Source organism: Dreissena polymorpha, chromosome 1 (assembly GCF_020536995.1).
Source record: "Dreissena polymorpha isolate Duluth1 chromosome 1, UMN_Dpol_1.0, whole genome shotgun sequence".
Classification (NCBI taxonomy): domain Eukaryota; kingdom Metazoa; phylum Mollusca; class Bivalvia; order Myida; family Dreissenidae; genus Dreissena; species Dreissena polymorpha.
In genome coordinates, this window is record NC_068355.1 from 109,990,030 (window position 1) to 110,007,028 (window position 16,999).

Consider the following 16,999-nt stretch of genomic DNA (forward strand, 5'->3'; position numbering starts at 1 on the left):
CTTATGAAGACTTTAGAGCGGCTGGAAAATTTGCATTTTAAAGAATCAGTTAACAGCCAAGTCAGTGTCTCTTATCTAACTAGGTTTTAAATATATACTGTAATAGCATTATTGTTATTTGCACACTAATTTTTAATGGACTTTTGTTGGTCCTTTCAAACACATAACCAAATTTCTACTGAACTCTCAAGTCTGAAGTCTTATAAAGTCAGCAAATATAAAAGAATTTAAGGAACTTAGGCTCCTTCTACATTTAGTCATTATAGCTATATTAGTGCAATATTTGTTGTTTGATAAGTATTAAACCCATCATTTAAAATATTAACTTCAGTCGACAGCTATATAAGTTGGCGCAACTGCTTGCTGGGGTTTAAAGCCCACCATGTTAATGTAAGTACCCATTTCAGATGTTGGAGACGTGGCTGACGTTCATCCAGCCGTGGCGGTACAAGGATCCAGAGAACATCAGCCAGCAGCACAAGGAAACTGAGAGGGTGGATGATGTATGGTAGGATCTCATCTCACCATTCAGAAGGGAACATTCTCAAATCTTGTATAAGTGGATAAGCTTTTATCTTTCCACATGCATTTTGTGGATGACTTATGGTACTACAATGTTTTTTTAAGTATCAGGGTTGTGATCTTTCCGCGGATCAGGTTTTCCGGGGTCATTTCTGCTAATCGCGTACATTCAGAAAAAATGGTTAGACCAATTCCGTGTGCCTATTTCAAAAGCGGCCCGAAAACTATCCTCATATTACACTGGAAATTTCTGCCTAAGCATTTTGAAACGAGCGATGTCATTGGCTGTCGTTTCCCAATCTGCCAATTAAAATCCTTCTTTTAAAACGTTTTTCGAATTTCTTTGCTAATTTGTTTACAAATGGCGCATTAGTGAAGTGATAATGAACATTATTGAACGAACGAATCTCACAAAATCTAGGAGATTGAAAAATAATTGAATAACAAATTTAAATGGGAACAGGGAAGAAACAACAGTGGATATAAATCAGCATTTCCACTGTCTGAATGGGTACAGAAGATCGACTGTCTTGGTAAGGCTAAACTAAAGTCATTTTCCATGTGAAAAAATCGTGAACTAAGGATCCCATGGTAAATTGTCTTTAGTTGAACACTGTAAAATTGTTGACCTTATTTCAAATTTAAAGACCGTTAGTTGAACACTGTAAAATTGTTGACCTTATTTCAAATTTAATGACATTGAGCTCAAACGAAAGATTGCCTTCATCGTTCACAGGGATCGGAACACGCATTGATTTTGATTACAATTAATACTGGTGACTTTGCATATGTTTAATGTGATTTTATAAAGGTTTTCATAAATAAATCTTGTAAATAAGTTTAAGATGGTGTTTATTTAATGTCTGTTTTAAGGTTTGTAATTGCGTTATCTGCGCAATTCCCGTAGTCAAAATTCAGTATACAGAATTTTCCTCCCCTCAGTCTTAACCTCAATCACACCCCTGAGTATGAAAATGAACTGGCTGAAATCATTCATTAATGTATGAACGCTTTTATCTTTCCCCTGGCAGAACATCCATGACGTATGTAGGATTACAACTGGCGTTTCCAATTGAACATTCTGAAATTATTAGGTTGTGTTTGCTTAGTGTGTATGATTCCTGCAAAGCTATTATGAGGTGCCGTGTTTGATCCTTATTAGGTTGTGTTTGCTTAGTGTGTATGATTCCTGCAAAGCTATTATGAGGAGCCGTGTTTGATCCTTATTAGGTTGTGTTTGCTTAGTGCGTATGATTCCTGCAAAGCTATTATGAGGTGCCGTGTTTGATCCTTATTGGGTTGTGTTTGCTTAGTGTGTATGATTCCTGCAAAGCTATTATGAGGTGCTGGTTTGATCCTTACTCTGGGAGCATTCTCAAGATTTCTGTCTAAACTATAAAAGTTGGATCCAGAAAACTGGAAAGTGAATCAAAAAGCCTTTCTTTTTCAGTGCGATCCTGATACCTTTTTATACCTAAACACTTGCATTATTATGGATCAAGTTCGAGTTACGATCCTGTATCTGTTTTTTGGCCTAGTTGCAGGCCTCAGAGTTGGACAGAAATTTTCTCTAGAATACCAGTTTCTATACTTTTTTCCTTAACACTTTCAGATATGTACCGCATTTTGGTGTGTGAATCGATCTACATGAAGTTTTCGTACAATTCAATTTTAAAACAATTTACTCACTGCAAAAGGCTAACATGAGACGACTAGCTGAATGTTTTTTGTATCTGATGTCTTATTACCTTTAAGGTCAAGTTCACAATTACAAATCAGTGTCAAATTTGGCTATCAGCAGCTTGTGTTTGACATGAGCAGACTTTTTGAGGCAAAAGTGAAAGCAGGGGCATTCTTGCCCTATTGAAATAATAATGTTTTGTTTGAGTCTTCACAACCTGGCCTAAGTTAGTCAAAGCTTTAATAAAACCAAGTTTACATTGCTTACCGCTGCAGCAAGTAAATTTTGTTAGTTAATTTAAACAATTTTTTGTAAATTGTTCACAACAATTTACACTTCATTTATGTTTGAATGTTTGACAAGCATTTTTTTTGTCCTTTTTTATGCCCCTGAAGTTGGGCATATAGTGATTGCACTATCCGTCTGTCTCTGGGTCTGTCTGTCCGTCACACTTTTGCGTTTAGGTTTCTAAAAATGCTCATAACCTCAATGTTGCTTCAGATGTAGCCTTCATATTTGGTATGCATGTGTTTAAGGACAAGGCCTTTCCATACGCACACAAATGTTGACCCCTTTGACCTTGAACTTAGGGTCCGCGTTTAGGTATCGAAATCTGCGTTTAGGTTTTGAAAAAGCGTTTATCAGGAGCACATATCTTCCGATGGAGACAGCTCTTGTGTCTTATTCTATTTATTTATATGATCTTAAGTATGATAGTTAGCGAAATTGGCCAATTAACGTTTCACCAATAGGGCCCTGAATATTACAAAGCCAGTCAATAACGACATCATACTTATTTTGCTTTGAAAATGTTTAGGTTTTCCTTTATTTGCATAAACTTCCTGTTCTTCAATTTTCAGGTTTCCATTTATTCGTGATAACTTCCTGTTCTACTCAGCCATGTTCGAGGAGTTTGTACAGCGGGCCAAGCGAATGCACCTGACCTCCCTACAGCATGCCTACATCATCTTCAGAGTCGCCAAGGTAGCCTACCTATTTGGTGTGTAACAAACATGCAACTGTCAACTTAAATATACTGCAACTCCAATATATCATGGTCCGTTATGTTGTGTTGTCCAATATATCACGAATCGGCTATGGCTCCCAAAAATCTGACGAGTATAATACCCAAATAACATGTTTTGATTTGAGAATATGCTGAGATAAAATCCGTTTCAAGCATGTATTTTATCCTTTTTTTCACTCCTTTAATTTTCTATTTCATCCGTCGTTCATAATCCAGTTTTGACCAGATTGTTAGCTTTCATTGTACATCACTTTAACACCTGTGTACTGTGCTTAACAATAATCCCACTTGCCATACATCACAGGTCATTTCAGGTGTAACCAATCTCTATTGAATTTGCTTTGAACTGCCGAAACAAACAAGTCCACACATGAAGGTGTATACAATTTTAACTGTAAATGTCATGTCAATACTGACCTATCTCAACAATCTTTGTGCCTTAGATACAGTGTAAACTACTTGCTTTTGATTTAGAGGTAAAGATCTCTCACTTTGTCAAAATGCACTACTATTAAAGCCCATGCTTTCCATGAGGATGAATGACATCATTTTGTACATGGGTCTAATTTGTGCATGCTATATTGAACAATAAAACTAGGCAATGGTTTTCGGATTACAAATTTTATTATTCGCATTTGAAAATACTTACATGGAATTACGTTTTGTGTTATACCAATGAATAACATATGGATATAACACATACTTGAATAATGTAAGTAAGTAAGTAAGTGTTATGAGATTGCCAAACTAAGCTTATGCATACATATACATGTATGCATGAATAACCCTACAATTTATATGGCGCGCCGGATATATCATGGTCGCGATCTTTGGACCCCTTCAACCGCGATATACACTGCAACTCCAATATATCACGGTCCGTTATATTGTGTTGTCCAATATATCGCGAATCGGCTTTGGGTGTTACCATTCTCTATTGAATTTGCTGTGAACTGCCGAAACGCACCAGTAAACACATGAAGGTGTAAACAATTATAACTGTAAATGCCACAAGTCAATACTGACCTATCTCAACAATCTTTGCGCTCTAGATACAGTGTAAATTTCTTGCATTTAATTGAGAGGTGAATCATGTCCCTCAGTTTGTCAAACTGCCCATGCTTTCCATGAGGTGAATGACATCATTTTGTACATAGGTCTAATTTGTGCATGCTTTCTTGAACAATAATACTTGACAATGGTTTTCTGATTATAAATTTAATTATATGCATTTGAAAATACTTATATGGAATTATGTTTTGTGTTATACCAATGAATAACATATGGATATAACACATAATTCAATATGGTAAATAAATAGTGTGTTTTGAGATTGCCAAACTATGCTTATGCATACATATACATGCATGAATAACTTGACAATTTATATCGCTCGCTGGATATATCACGGTCGCGATCTTCGGATCCCCTCAACCGCGATATATTGGAGTTGCAGTGTATTGGAGTTGCAGTGTATATAAAAAGAATATAAATATTGAATAAATTGAATATAGCCAGGGCTTTTATTGTCCCCTACCTGTGAAACCGGAGGGGACCTATGGTTTGCTCTCAGTCTGTCTGTCGGTCAGTCCGTCACACTTTTCTGGATCCTGCATTAACTTTAAAAGTTCTTCATATTTTTTCATTAAACTTGAAACATGGACAGATGGCAATAAGGAGATTATGCACATCAATGCATGATGTTCCTATGTCAAAAATTCTGGTTGCTATGGCAACAAATAAAATAAAATAAAAATTACTCACAATGATGGAGTTTCACCGGTAGGAGACCATATTGCTTGGCAATCTCTTGTTAAGTTATTAATTTCATAACTTCAGAATAATAGCAATGTAAACTTCTTGGCAGTTGATTTTGGCAGATAGGATTGGAATATTTTGAAGTTTTGACATAATTGCATGACTTTTAGTAATGATTTTCACGTAATGTATTTGTTAGTGCTGAAACAGGTACCTGAAATTACCCTAATCCGCGGGTAAAAAAAATGCCTGCAGATCTGGGTCAAAGTTTTTGCGCACGATACCGGTTCGGGTCGCAAGTTACCAAGTACAAAATTACATGTTGAACGTGTAGCCAAATCATCTTTTTTTTTAAAGTGAAGAAAACCTCACAGATTTAATCATTTTAAACAGTGTTGTTTCTACAAATAGTCATAAATGAATAGAAGTGACGCACCAAAAGCATTAACATCCACTCTAACATATAACTTTAAAGGAGTAGGTTCACTCTAACATATAACTTTAAAGGAGTAGGTCCACTCTAACATATAACTTTAAAGGAGTAGGTCCACTCTAACATATAACTTCAAGGGAGTATGTCCACTCTAACATATAACTTTAAGGGAGTAGGTCCATTTTAACATATAACTTTAAGGGAGTAGGTCCACTCTAATATAATATAACTTCAAGGGAGTACGTCCACTCTAACATATAGCTTTAAGGGAGTGGGTCCACTTTAACCTGTAATTTTAAGGGAGTAGGTCCACTTTTACATATATATGAAGGGAAGTAGGTCCGCTTTAACATTTAACTTTAAGGGAGTAGGTCCATTTTAACATATAACTTTAAGGGAGTAGGTCCACTTTAACATATAACTTTAAGGAAGTAGGTCCACTTTTACATATAACTTCGAGGGAGTGGGTCCACTTTAACATATATCTTCAAGGGAGAAGGTCCACTTTAACATATAACTTTAAGACAGAAGGTCCGCTTTAACATATATCTTCAAGGGAGTAGGTCCACTTTAACATATAACTTTAAGGGAGTGGGTCCGATTTAACCTGTAATTTTATGGAAGTAGGTCCACTTTTACATATATCTTAAAGGCAGTAGGTCCGCTTTCACATACAACTTTAAGGGACTAGGTCCGCATTAACATATATCTTCAAGGGAGTAGGTCCACTTTAACATGTAATTTTAAGGGAGAAGGTCCACTTTAACATGTAATTTTAAGGGAGTAGGTCCACTTAAACATATAACTCTAAAGTAGCCACTGTTTGTACACCTAGATTAAATGAGGTACATGATATTTGCATGTAGAGCTACTTGCCAACCCATATTTGTTTTGTTTCTTAGGTCTTCAGTTTGCCAGGATTTCCACAGATGTTGAGAGAAGGTAATTTTTTGTTAATTTAAGTTTATTATTAATGTAAAAAATGGGTCTTACTTTAACCATATCTTAGCTTATTGCATTGGTTAAGTACATTTATGTGTTCTTTTCTTGCATGCATTATGATTTTCTTTTATAGTTTAATATGTATTAGCAAGGAGCTTGCAACACAATGTGACTCTCCATATGTTTAGCCATTTAAGAAAGCTAGAAAATACCTGTATTGTATATATACATACTCTCTCAAAATTGCTGACCTATTTTCACATAAGTAGACATGGGTGTTAATGTTGATTAATTTCAAATTGTGTGCCTGATCAATGTCACATAAATCATCTCCAGCCTGACCCATCTATACTATCCGATCTGATGACATCACAGGTCATAACCTTTAAATAACCAATCAAATGGTTCCCTTCAATCATGTTTGGTATACTTTTTACCCTGTCGGTAAGGATTTAAGCCAATCTCCTATATGTGTTCAAATATTTTATTGGTTGAAATATTGACCTTGAAAAGTCAACGGACCTTGACCTTTTATTTGGCAAATAAGCGTGTGAACATTAGGATTTAATTTTAATGAGATTTAGTTCTTGATTTACATCTTTTAAATTTAGAAATTTTGCTTTGTTATATTTTATCTATGTTTCACCTTCTAGTTACTCTTAACACTATAAACACAGTTTTAATAGTTGCTGTGTGATTTAATTTAACTTCTGTACATGTCTCTAGTGGAGCGTCTCATGTACAACTCTGGCTACCGACAGCACCAGGACCTTGGGGGCAGCTGCATAGCCCCAGACCTCACAGCCATACTCCGTGTTCAAATCTCTGATCTGGAGAGGCCTGACTTCCAGTACATTAACTTGTTTGGGCGACAAACAGATGCTGAGGTATGCAATTATTTAAGTGTGAAGAACATGTGTGTAAAATATTTGCACCAGGGATCATATTTTTTTCAGTTTTGTCGGTCCTAGACCGATTGGGGTCATGAAAGACCGATTCAAAATCCCAAACAGTCGGTCCGATTCTGTTTGTTAAAATTCCCATGTCATGAAATCGATTACACAGTGCACATACTAACACACCAAATAGCATTCTTATCTTGATTAGGTGTGATAAGCCATTCGCTGCAGTCTCTAAACCGGTCAGGACCAGTTTATTGCACGTCAGCCGACTAGTATCAGAGTATGACCCTTAGCAGAGAAGATTCGCGCGGTTGTGTATTAGTCATCGATAATTTCACTGGCTTATACCTAGCACACTTATCGGTCCATAATGTGTACTCGTCCACGATAAAATTGTTGACAGTTGTCAGTTACTTCGGAGATGAAAACCTCCATGTTATTCTCTTGGAAATTGTGCATTTCATGCATGATACAGTAAACTTTCATATAAACAAAGAAGAAAATTGGATATTCTGCAATAATTGTGGGCGGACCTTATACGCTGAAAGCACGCGCTTTAACTAAACAAAATATGCCGATACATTTTCCACCAGCGTAATAATCCGGCAATAAATGAATGAAAGTCGCGGATCTGATCGACAGATCAGCCAAAAGTTATTTTTATGGGCGGAACTTCACATAAAATAGTACACAAGAAAAATAATATACATTGTATAAATCTTTAGTAAAAATCGTGTTAGAATCGAAATAATTCATGTACTTTATTGTTTGTTGTTGAATAACTCACGACCGGAAGTTCAGATGCGTGGTTTCAAATCACTCATGCTTTGCACTCGTGATATAATCCCTACGCATCTTAACTATCAGCCGTGGGTTATTGGACAACAAACTATAACGTACACAAATTATTTCTTAACTATTTGGTTTTGTTATTGTCAGTAGCCAACCTACGCACAGACATTTGTTCGGTTCAGTGCATGTTTGTAAGCTATTATCAAGTCGACAACAATTTAAAACATCGGTAAAGACTTACACAGATTAATAATATGGACAACGATGAAAAAGTCAGATAAAACAGCACACAAAACAACAATGAAATAGCAAACTATAAAACCAATTAATAAAACTCGTATGTTCCGTATTTTTTTTAAATGCCTAAGGGAATTTAACTTGTACATTTATTATACCACCTTCATGAATGGCAAAATCAATGGTATATATTTTAACGTAATTTGTCATGATTTCGGATATAAATTTTCGGACACTTTTTCCCCATTTAAATCCAGACCGATTGATGTTGCAGGAAAATATGATCCCTGATTTGCACTATTATTTGAAATACATACAAACATGTGAAATATACCTTATATGTATAGATCTGTGTAGATGTAGAACATATCAATATTTATACAGGTATATTCATAGAGGTACAGTCCACTCTCGTTATCTCGACATCGGATATCTCGATTTTCTCGATATGTTGAAGTAAGTTCAATGTCCCAACTTTTTTCCTTCTTTATCTATATTAATAAACATCGCATATCTTGATTTTCGTTATGTCGAATAATTCGATATCTCAATAAAAAATTTTGTCCCGAGTCCCGATTTTACATGTAATTACTGTGGTTTATCACGAAGTGCGAATAACTGTCCCAGTGTCGGCAAAGGTGAAAAAAAATTCTTTGATATTTCACCCTCCCGCTTCACCCGGCTGCTACCAATACTGTGCGGTAGATGATTGATCAGTTAATTCCATCAATGACCACACGTGTGTAATGTCGTTAGCCATTAACACTTGAGCAAGGCCTTTCACTTTATAACGTGTGGGTTTATTTTATCCTGTACTAATAATCGATTAAACTTTGCATTTCAAACTACAAAATGTACATGTACAGTTCAGTATTCCGGAACGTTATTTATGCATGTTCAGATGAAAACCCCTCGTCTTGATTAGACGTCAATTGCATCATAACTTTAAATAGCAACATTACTGGATGTTAACTCGACAGTTAAGAAAACGATAACCGCATGTGTTCATACAATTCAGTAACGCTTAAAACGTAATTTTAAGCATTTAAATAGCAAATTTAATCGTGCCTCGTAAAAATGCGTATATATCAGGTAATAGAGAGTATTATGCCACACGGTGACGGCTTTAGTTAGACCACTTAGCAAATATAAAGATGTTAAAAACAAGGTAAATTTTCGTCTAATTTTTTCTTTGAAAACGCCTAATCGGATATCTCGAACTCTCGGTATCTCGATATTTTTCTTGTTTCCGCCGACTTCGAGATAATGAGAGTTGACTGTATGTACATGTTAAAAAATACATTTGCTTTATTATTGGTAAAATTAATTGAAATATACATGAGCCCTGTCTCTGTCATAATTTTGGTGTACAGTTGGATTCATGGATGTTATAACAACAATAATTATATAGCTATCTTTTGGATATTGCAGATGCAGCATTTGCTGAGGCAGATCCATGCAGCAAAATCTGCACTTGAGGCAACCGTTCAGGAGCCAGAGAAGAAGTCTGAAAAATCTGGCTTTGCTGCCTTCTTTGATATGTCCTCATATTTTGAAGACAACTCCAAGGCCTATGGGGACATGAGTGTAGTGGAAGTGAAGAAGGTCATAAACCACCTGGAGCAAACAGTCACTCACTTCTGTCAGCTGTTTGGGGTAAGCTTGTCTGCCGTCAATTGAAGTGATGACATCAGGAAACAGTTATTTTTAACCAGGTTTCCGAAGGAAAAAAACTGGTTTTTAGATTGGCGAATGCTAGTGGGCGGATTGGTGGGTGGAACAAGCTTGTACGGGCCATAACTATGTCGTTCATTGTGAGATTTTAAAATCATTTGGCACATGTTTTTGTTCACCATCATTGGATGATGTGTAGCGCGAAAGAATTACGTCAATATCTCCAAGGTCAAGGTCACACTTTGAGTTCAAAGGTCAAAAATGGCCATAAATGAGCTTGTCCAGGCCATAACTATGTCAGTCATTGTGAGATTTTATATTCATATGGCACGTTTGTTCACCATCATCGGACGGTGTGTCACGCGAAAGAATTACGTCAATATCTCCAAGGTCAAGATCACAATTTGAGTTGAAAACCTGGTTTTGTGACAATTTTGTGCCATAATGCAATGAAAAAACGACCGGAAAAAGGCTTCGAAAGAGAGGCATATTGTTTCCCAAATGTTGTACTCATTCACTGTTACATTCAATCATTTGGACTCATTTGATCATCACCAAACTTTTTGAAAATGCTGATTGGTATTAAATGGAAGCCAAGTGAAATAACTGGCGAAGTCTCACTAGGCTTTTTTCAGTTATAGAACTTTAAGTATATCCATTTGTTAAGTTTTGTTATATAATTTCAGATCTGTAGCATATGGGCATATTTAAAAGGTATGAACTTGAAACTCACATAGGTTGGAAGATCTTTTAAGGGAAAATACAGTAGGTTAAAACAAGGAAAATGCAATGAACAGCCACTTTTGAAAGTTTTGATACTTACCCAAAAGTCTTTTCTGACAATCAGTTAAACATAACTTGGTAATTTAAGATTATCTTAATACAAAAAATTGCACAAGTTGTTTTAAGAATTGAGATACAGATTGATTGTTAACTCTGTATCAATTTGAGTACATACAAATCCTATGTGGGATTTATGTCCCAGTCTAAAGAGTGACCCTTGAGTTAAGTATTTAAGTACTTGATTACATGTTTAATGTATGTTTATAAAATAAACTATAAATTGAATTTTTTTTGGTAGGGAAACAAAACATTTAATTACTTATGGGACATTGAATTTTGTAGATGAAACCTAACGAGCAGGCCATGTTCATTCCACAGTCGCCGGGGGACACCTCCCGTATCTCAGGTCAAAGGTCAATGATTGGAAACATGTCACTAGGTGACCAGACGTCGCTGATGAATACCTCTATGGCCTCGTTACCAAGCACACCTGACCACAAGATGACTAGTCACGGACCAGAGTTGACCGAGGCTGGAAGATTTCAGGTGATTTAATTTTGTAACACTGTTGTTTGTCAGTTTTTATACCCCCAGATCAAATGATCAGGGGTATATTGTTTTTGGCCTGTCTGTCTGTCATTGTATGTGTCTGTCTGTCATTGTATGTGTGTGTCTGTCCCAAAACTTTTACCTTGGTCAGAACTTTTGCAATATTGATGATAGCATCAGTGATTCATTTTGAAATCTACATAAGTGAGTCCTTGGGACTCGCATATTTTGAAACAATGGGTCCAAACTGAAAACAATGGGTCCCAGATTGTGTCTTTGTAAATTTGTTGCAAATAATCTACTTAACATGATACGCCTTAGCAAGGGGCTTTTTTATGCAATTTTACAGCTTAAAACAGAAATAGGTTTATAGCAAGTAAAATCTTTATTTGTTTTACTTTTAATAACAAACAGTGAAACATATAACATCTTAAACAGAGAACTTTTAACATCTTTAAAAATTTGGACTGACTAGAGTTTTAATAGATTGGATGACTAGTGTTTATAATTTTTTGGTCAAAATTAACCCTTTCAAACAGTGTGACAAAAGACCATTTCTCCTTTGGCCAAAAGGTTTATAACTTCATTACAGATTTAGTGTAACAACACTCATACTGTATTTAAGGTGTTTAGCCTTTTCACCTTGTTTTTTCTCCACAACTTCACTCTCATTAGTTTGTCTTATTTCCCTACAGTAAACCTGTTCCTGAATTTGGTCAAGACCTTATTCTGTACAGAAAAAACCCTCTCACATCCTGCAGTATAATCAGATGCAGATGTCTGTGTTGTTATATGTACCTACATATTAGGTAACATAGGACAGAATACTGTATGACCTGTATCACTATTATGTATGTACAATATAAAAATAAAAGATGCTATTTATTTCAGAACTTGCAAATTTTAATTGTCACTTAGAAAAAATAACACTGCTCAATTAATCCAGAAAAGTATAATAACATCGCTTTACTATATAAATAATAACTGCACTCACAATAGACAAAACCAAACTGTGTTTTCCGCCATTTATTCTTCACATTTAAACCACATAGTTTGCATCGAGGTTGCGTTATCGATAAATATCTTCACAACGAGTTTAAATTGTTGAGGATCAATTTTGAAAACCTTTTTCGGTGGCATTTTCTTTGTTTACCATCTGGGACAGTCAATTAAACGTCAAACGAACTTTTAATAAAACACCGTAACTGATTGGATAATTGATATATTTCAACCAATCAAAATACGCGTATAACATTCGGAATGAAGTTATGAGACTTCCGTTCTACTTTCCAAAACGGTGTTGACATGTGTTTTGCTTATATCCATGAATCAAACTCTGTATCATGTACAACTTTGACGTGTTGAAAATCGGAGTTTTTAAACAATGCATCCCGAGTATGCACATGTTTGAGAATGATGCGTCCCCAGAAAAAAACGTGCGTCTGGCACGCGGGACGCACAGCAAAATGAATCACTGTAGCATCTTTATATTTGGCATGCATGTGTATCTCATGGAGCTGCACATTTTGAGTGGTCAAAGGTCAAGGTCATCCTTCAAGGTCAAATATATGGCTTCAAAGCAGCGCAGTAGGGGAAACTGTGTTTCCCAAACACAGCTCTTGTTCTTTTTATGAATGATAAGTATATTATGCAGAAATATCTAACAATTCTTACATTTTTTTCTTACTAAAACATTTTTTTATCCTATGACCAGATGAAAATCGATAGTATAACAACGATCATATAAACATGAGCTTTATACTATCGCTATTTTTAGATCAGATTTGGGTTTTTCCAAAAACTGGAGAATCTGTTTTTGTCAACTACGGAAAAACTAAATCGTCAAAAAATGCCATATTTGACAGTTATTAATGGAAAATTGTGAGGAAATAATGGGATAAATAGAATATTATGTGAGTTTTGGATAAAGATCAAGTTTATCATGCTCGGCACGAACCATGTTAGCGCTAATAAAGCCTCGCGCTACATCGGTTCTAAGCCTCGCATGATAAACTTGATCTTTATCTAAAACTCACATAATATTCTCTATTTATGTTTGTTTCTAAAGTTCAGAATTTTGTTGAACTATATATATTTTATGAAAAACTTGTTTTTCCTTTTTTTCTTCATTATTAAAAAGTAGTCAAAATATTGTGCTTTCCAGCAATTAACTTTAATTTGCATTGATCAATCTTGATAAAACTTGAGATATAAAAATCTTTTATGAAGACCTAGATTGGGATTGTATGTGCGATATAGCAAGCTTTCTTGGAGACCTAGATTGGGATTGTATGTGTGATATAGCAAGCTTTCATGGAGAGCTCGATGGGGATTGTACGTATGATATAGCAAGCTTTCTTGAAGACCTAGATTGGGATTGTATGTATGATGTAGCAAGCTTTCTTGGAGACCTAGATTGGGATTGTATGTATGATATAGCAAGCTTTCTTGGAGACCTAGATTGGGATTGTATGTGTGATATAGCAAGCTTTCATGGAGACCTAGATTGGGATTGTATGTGTGATATAGCAAACTTTCATAGAGACCAAGATGGGGATTGTATGTGTGATATAGCAAGCTTTCATAGAGACCTAGATTGGGATTGTTTGTGTGATATATCAAGCTTTCAAAGAGACCTAGATTGGGGTTGTATGTGTGATATAGCAAACTTTCATAGAGACCAAGATGGGGATTGTATGTGTGATATAGCAAGCTTTCATAGAGACCTAGATTGGGATTGTTTGTGTGATATATCAAGCTTTCAATGAGACCTAGATTGGGGTTGTATGTATGATATAGCAGAGCTCCAGATAAGGTTTTGTGAAATTCTTAAATTACTACCAGATTTTCAAAAAGAATTCTTAACTCTGTAGTTTTATTCTTAACGTTACTACTAAGTTTTGGAAAATAATTCTTATTTTTTCTAAATGACCAAAAAATAAATAATAATGGTTATTTTCATGCAAAATAAATCAAAATAAACATACTAGCAACTTTATTTATGCGAGTTCAACAATGTCTTTTCAGTATTATACAATGTTATTTTTCAAATACCTTCATATGCCCAAACTGTGCTTAGATTGTATGCCTTTGATGAATTTTTACATATTTCACAATTAAAACGGGTCTCCCCTTCAATCTTTTCAACGATTAGCCACGGGACTTGTCCCTTCCACTCGTTCAATGTTTTTTTTGTGTTTAAGTTTGGACCCGTCGTGTCGCGTTTTTGTTTAGCTTTTCCGACTGTGTCGGCAACTGAACAAACAACATCGTATAAGATCTTTTGTATAATGTCTTTCTTAACATTTAACTTCGGCTCACTTTGCGTACAATATGTTAAAAGCGTGTTTTCGGACGCTTTGCAGTTTTTTAGGACGTTCTCTGGGCGCCGCCATTTTTTTTGACAGATAGACTGTATACGCCGCTTTTATTGGAAAAAATGCGCTTTGTTATACAAACCCGATAACCATTCTATATAAGCACCGCAAAGATCTTTAATACGCGAAAAGAACTAAATAAAATCGATATGATCCGATGTAAAAATAATATTCGTAACTTGATTCTGAAATTCTTAATGGTACGACAAGATTTTAAAATAAATACGTAAAGGACTTGAAAATAATTCGTAATTACGAAAATACGACCCTTATCTGGAGCTCTGTATAGCAAGCTTTCATGGAGACCTAGATTGGAATGGTATGTTTTTTTGAGAGAAGAAAGCTAACACAAAGACTTTATTATGAACCCAAAGGAGTGCATATAGTGATCGCAATGTCATTCGGTTTGTCTGTCTGTCTGTCTGTCTGTCTTTCCGTGCATTTAGGTTTTGAAAAATGCTCATAACTTCTTTGTCGCTTCAGATGTAACATTCATATTTGGTATGCATGTGTATATGGACAAGGCCTTTCCATACGCACACAAATTTTGACCCTTTGACCTTGACCTTGAACTTAGGGTACGAGTTTAGGTTTTGAAAAATGCTCATAATTTCTATCAAAGTGTTTATAGGGGGCATATGTCATCCTATGGATACAGCTCTTGTTTGAGGTTCCCTTCTGGGCCAGTCTAGTCAAGGTCACTGTTAATAAAAAAAGGAAAACAGAAAAAAGGTAGTTTCCAATCAAAAACTTAAGTTTGAATTGACCAATCATGATAAAACTAAGGATATAGCAAGCTTGCATAGAGACCTAGCCTGGAACTATACTTGGAGCATTGTTTGTAAGGTCATGTTCAATGTAAATATAGATAAAGAGCATGCGCTTATAAATGTATAAATATTTGCAAGAGCTTTTTAGCAAGGCATTTTTCCTTATATGGCTTAAGTAAAACCTTGTTAACACTCTAGAGGCCTTATTTTTTTGCCTGATCTTCATGAAATTTGGTATCATGATATCATGGACTAGTTCGAAAATGGTTCCTTTTGGTTGAAAAACATTGGATATTGTCTGATCATCATGAAAGTTGGTCAGATGATTTGTCCCAATGATGTCTTTGGCGAGTTGGAAAATGGTTATAATTGCTTGAAAAACATGGCTGCCAGGGGGCGGGGCATTTTTCCTTATATGGCTTTATATTGCTATAGTAAAACCTTGTTAACACTCTATAGAGTCCAAATTTATTGACCGATTATGAAACTTGGTCAGAAGATTTGTACCAATGATATCTCGGAGCTGTTCGCAAATGGGTCCGGTTGGAACAAAACATGGTGGCCAGAGGGTGGGGCATTTTTCCCTATATGGCTATAGTAAAAACTTGTTGAAGCTCTGAAAGGCACAATTATTGTCCAATGAACATGAAACTTTTTCAAAACATTTGTTTAAATGATAGTTTTTACATTGAAAATAGTTTTGATCTGTTGAAAAACATGGCAGCCAGGTGGCGGGGAAGTTTACCTTATATTATATAGTAAAACCTTGTTAGTACACTGAAAATTTATAGTTCACTTTTCATGTAACTTGGTCAAAACATTTGTTCTTATGATATCTTTGGCTGCACAAAACAATTTAGTTCCTTTTTGTATCTCAGGTGAGCGACTTTGGGCCTTTCAGGCCCTCTTGTTTATTTTTATTTGGTGTTGGTAGCCTACATGCAGACATGCTTCAAATTGCATTTGGGTCCAGTCAGGTTGATGCCACGGTCACTGTTACTTCAAATCGCAAAATGGTTTCAGTGAATAACTAGAGCTCCTAGAAAAAAATGGAAATAACATAGCCATGAATTGTTGTAAAAAATTTCATTGTCAAGATTTTTACATTATTTGTGATCATACTTTAAATTTTGTATGAATAGACTTTCTTGACCACTTGAGTGAATATATTTTCAGTTGATGAATGGCCTAAAGAAATTTGACCTGACCTACCAAGGGGATCCGGACTTACAGCCAATCAGAAGCTTTGAAAACAAAACCCTTGTTCGGGTGCTACATAAATTGTCAGACTGTCTCAATAAAATGGTACACGATTTGTCTCCTAAGCCTGTGCTTATGCTTGAAAGTTATGTTTCAAATACTGATAACCTGAAAACTTTCATGATAAATTTGATATTGATTTTGGGTTCTGTTATGATTTTTTCGGCGTAAGCTGTATTAAGCCAGCTTTTCACCTCTCCTGACCTTTGTAAGTGTCCAATAAAATTCAAATAAAATTTCCCGCGGCTAGGTTCGAATGAATACACTTCATTTATTCCATTGGCTGATTTGA

The 16,999-nt window shown here is 35.4% G+C and overlaps 1 protein-coding gene across 2 annotated transcripts in view; it reads left to right on the top strand.

The window, feature by feature from the left end:
• LOC127843685 (sphingomyelin phosphodiesterase 4-like) overlaps positions 1-16,999 on the top strand; it is an 84,324-nt gene that overhangs the window by 62,761 nt on the left and 4,564 nt on the right. For both annotated transcript variants that reach the window (XM_052373403.1, XM_052373412.1), the window contains 7 exons: positions 408-508; positions 3,064-3,187; positions 6,324-6,363; positions 7,090-7,250; positions 9,726-9,950; positions 11,094-11,297; positions 16,624-16,752. In XM_052373403.1, coding sequence (XP_052229363.1) covers positions 408-508; positions 3,064-3,187; positions 6,324-6,363; positions 7,090-7,250; positions 9,726-9,950; positions 11,094-11,297; positions 16,624-16,752 — 984 coding nt within the window. The remainder of the gene's footprint in view (positions 1-407; positions 509-3,063; positions 3,188-6,323; positions 6,364-7,089; positions 7,251-9,725; positions 9,951-11,093; positions 11,298-16,623; positions 16,753-16,999) is intronic.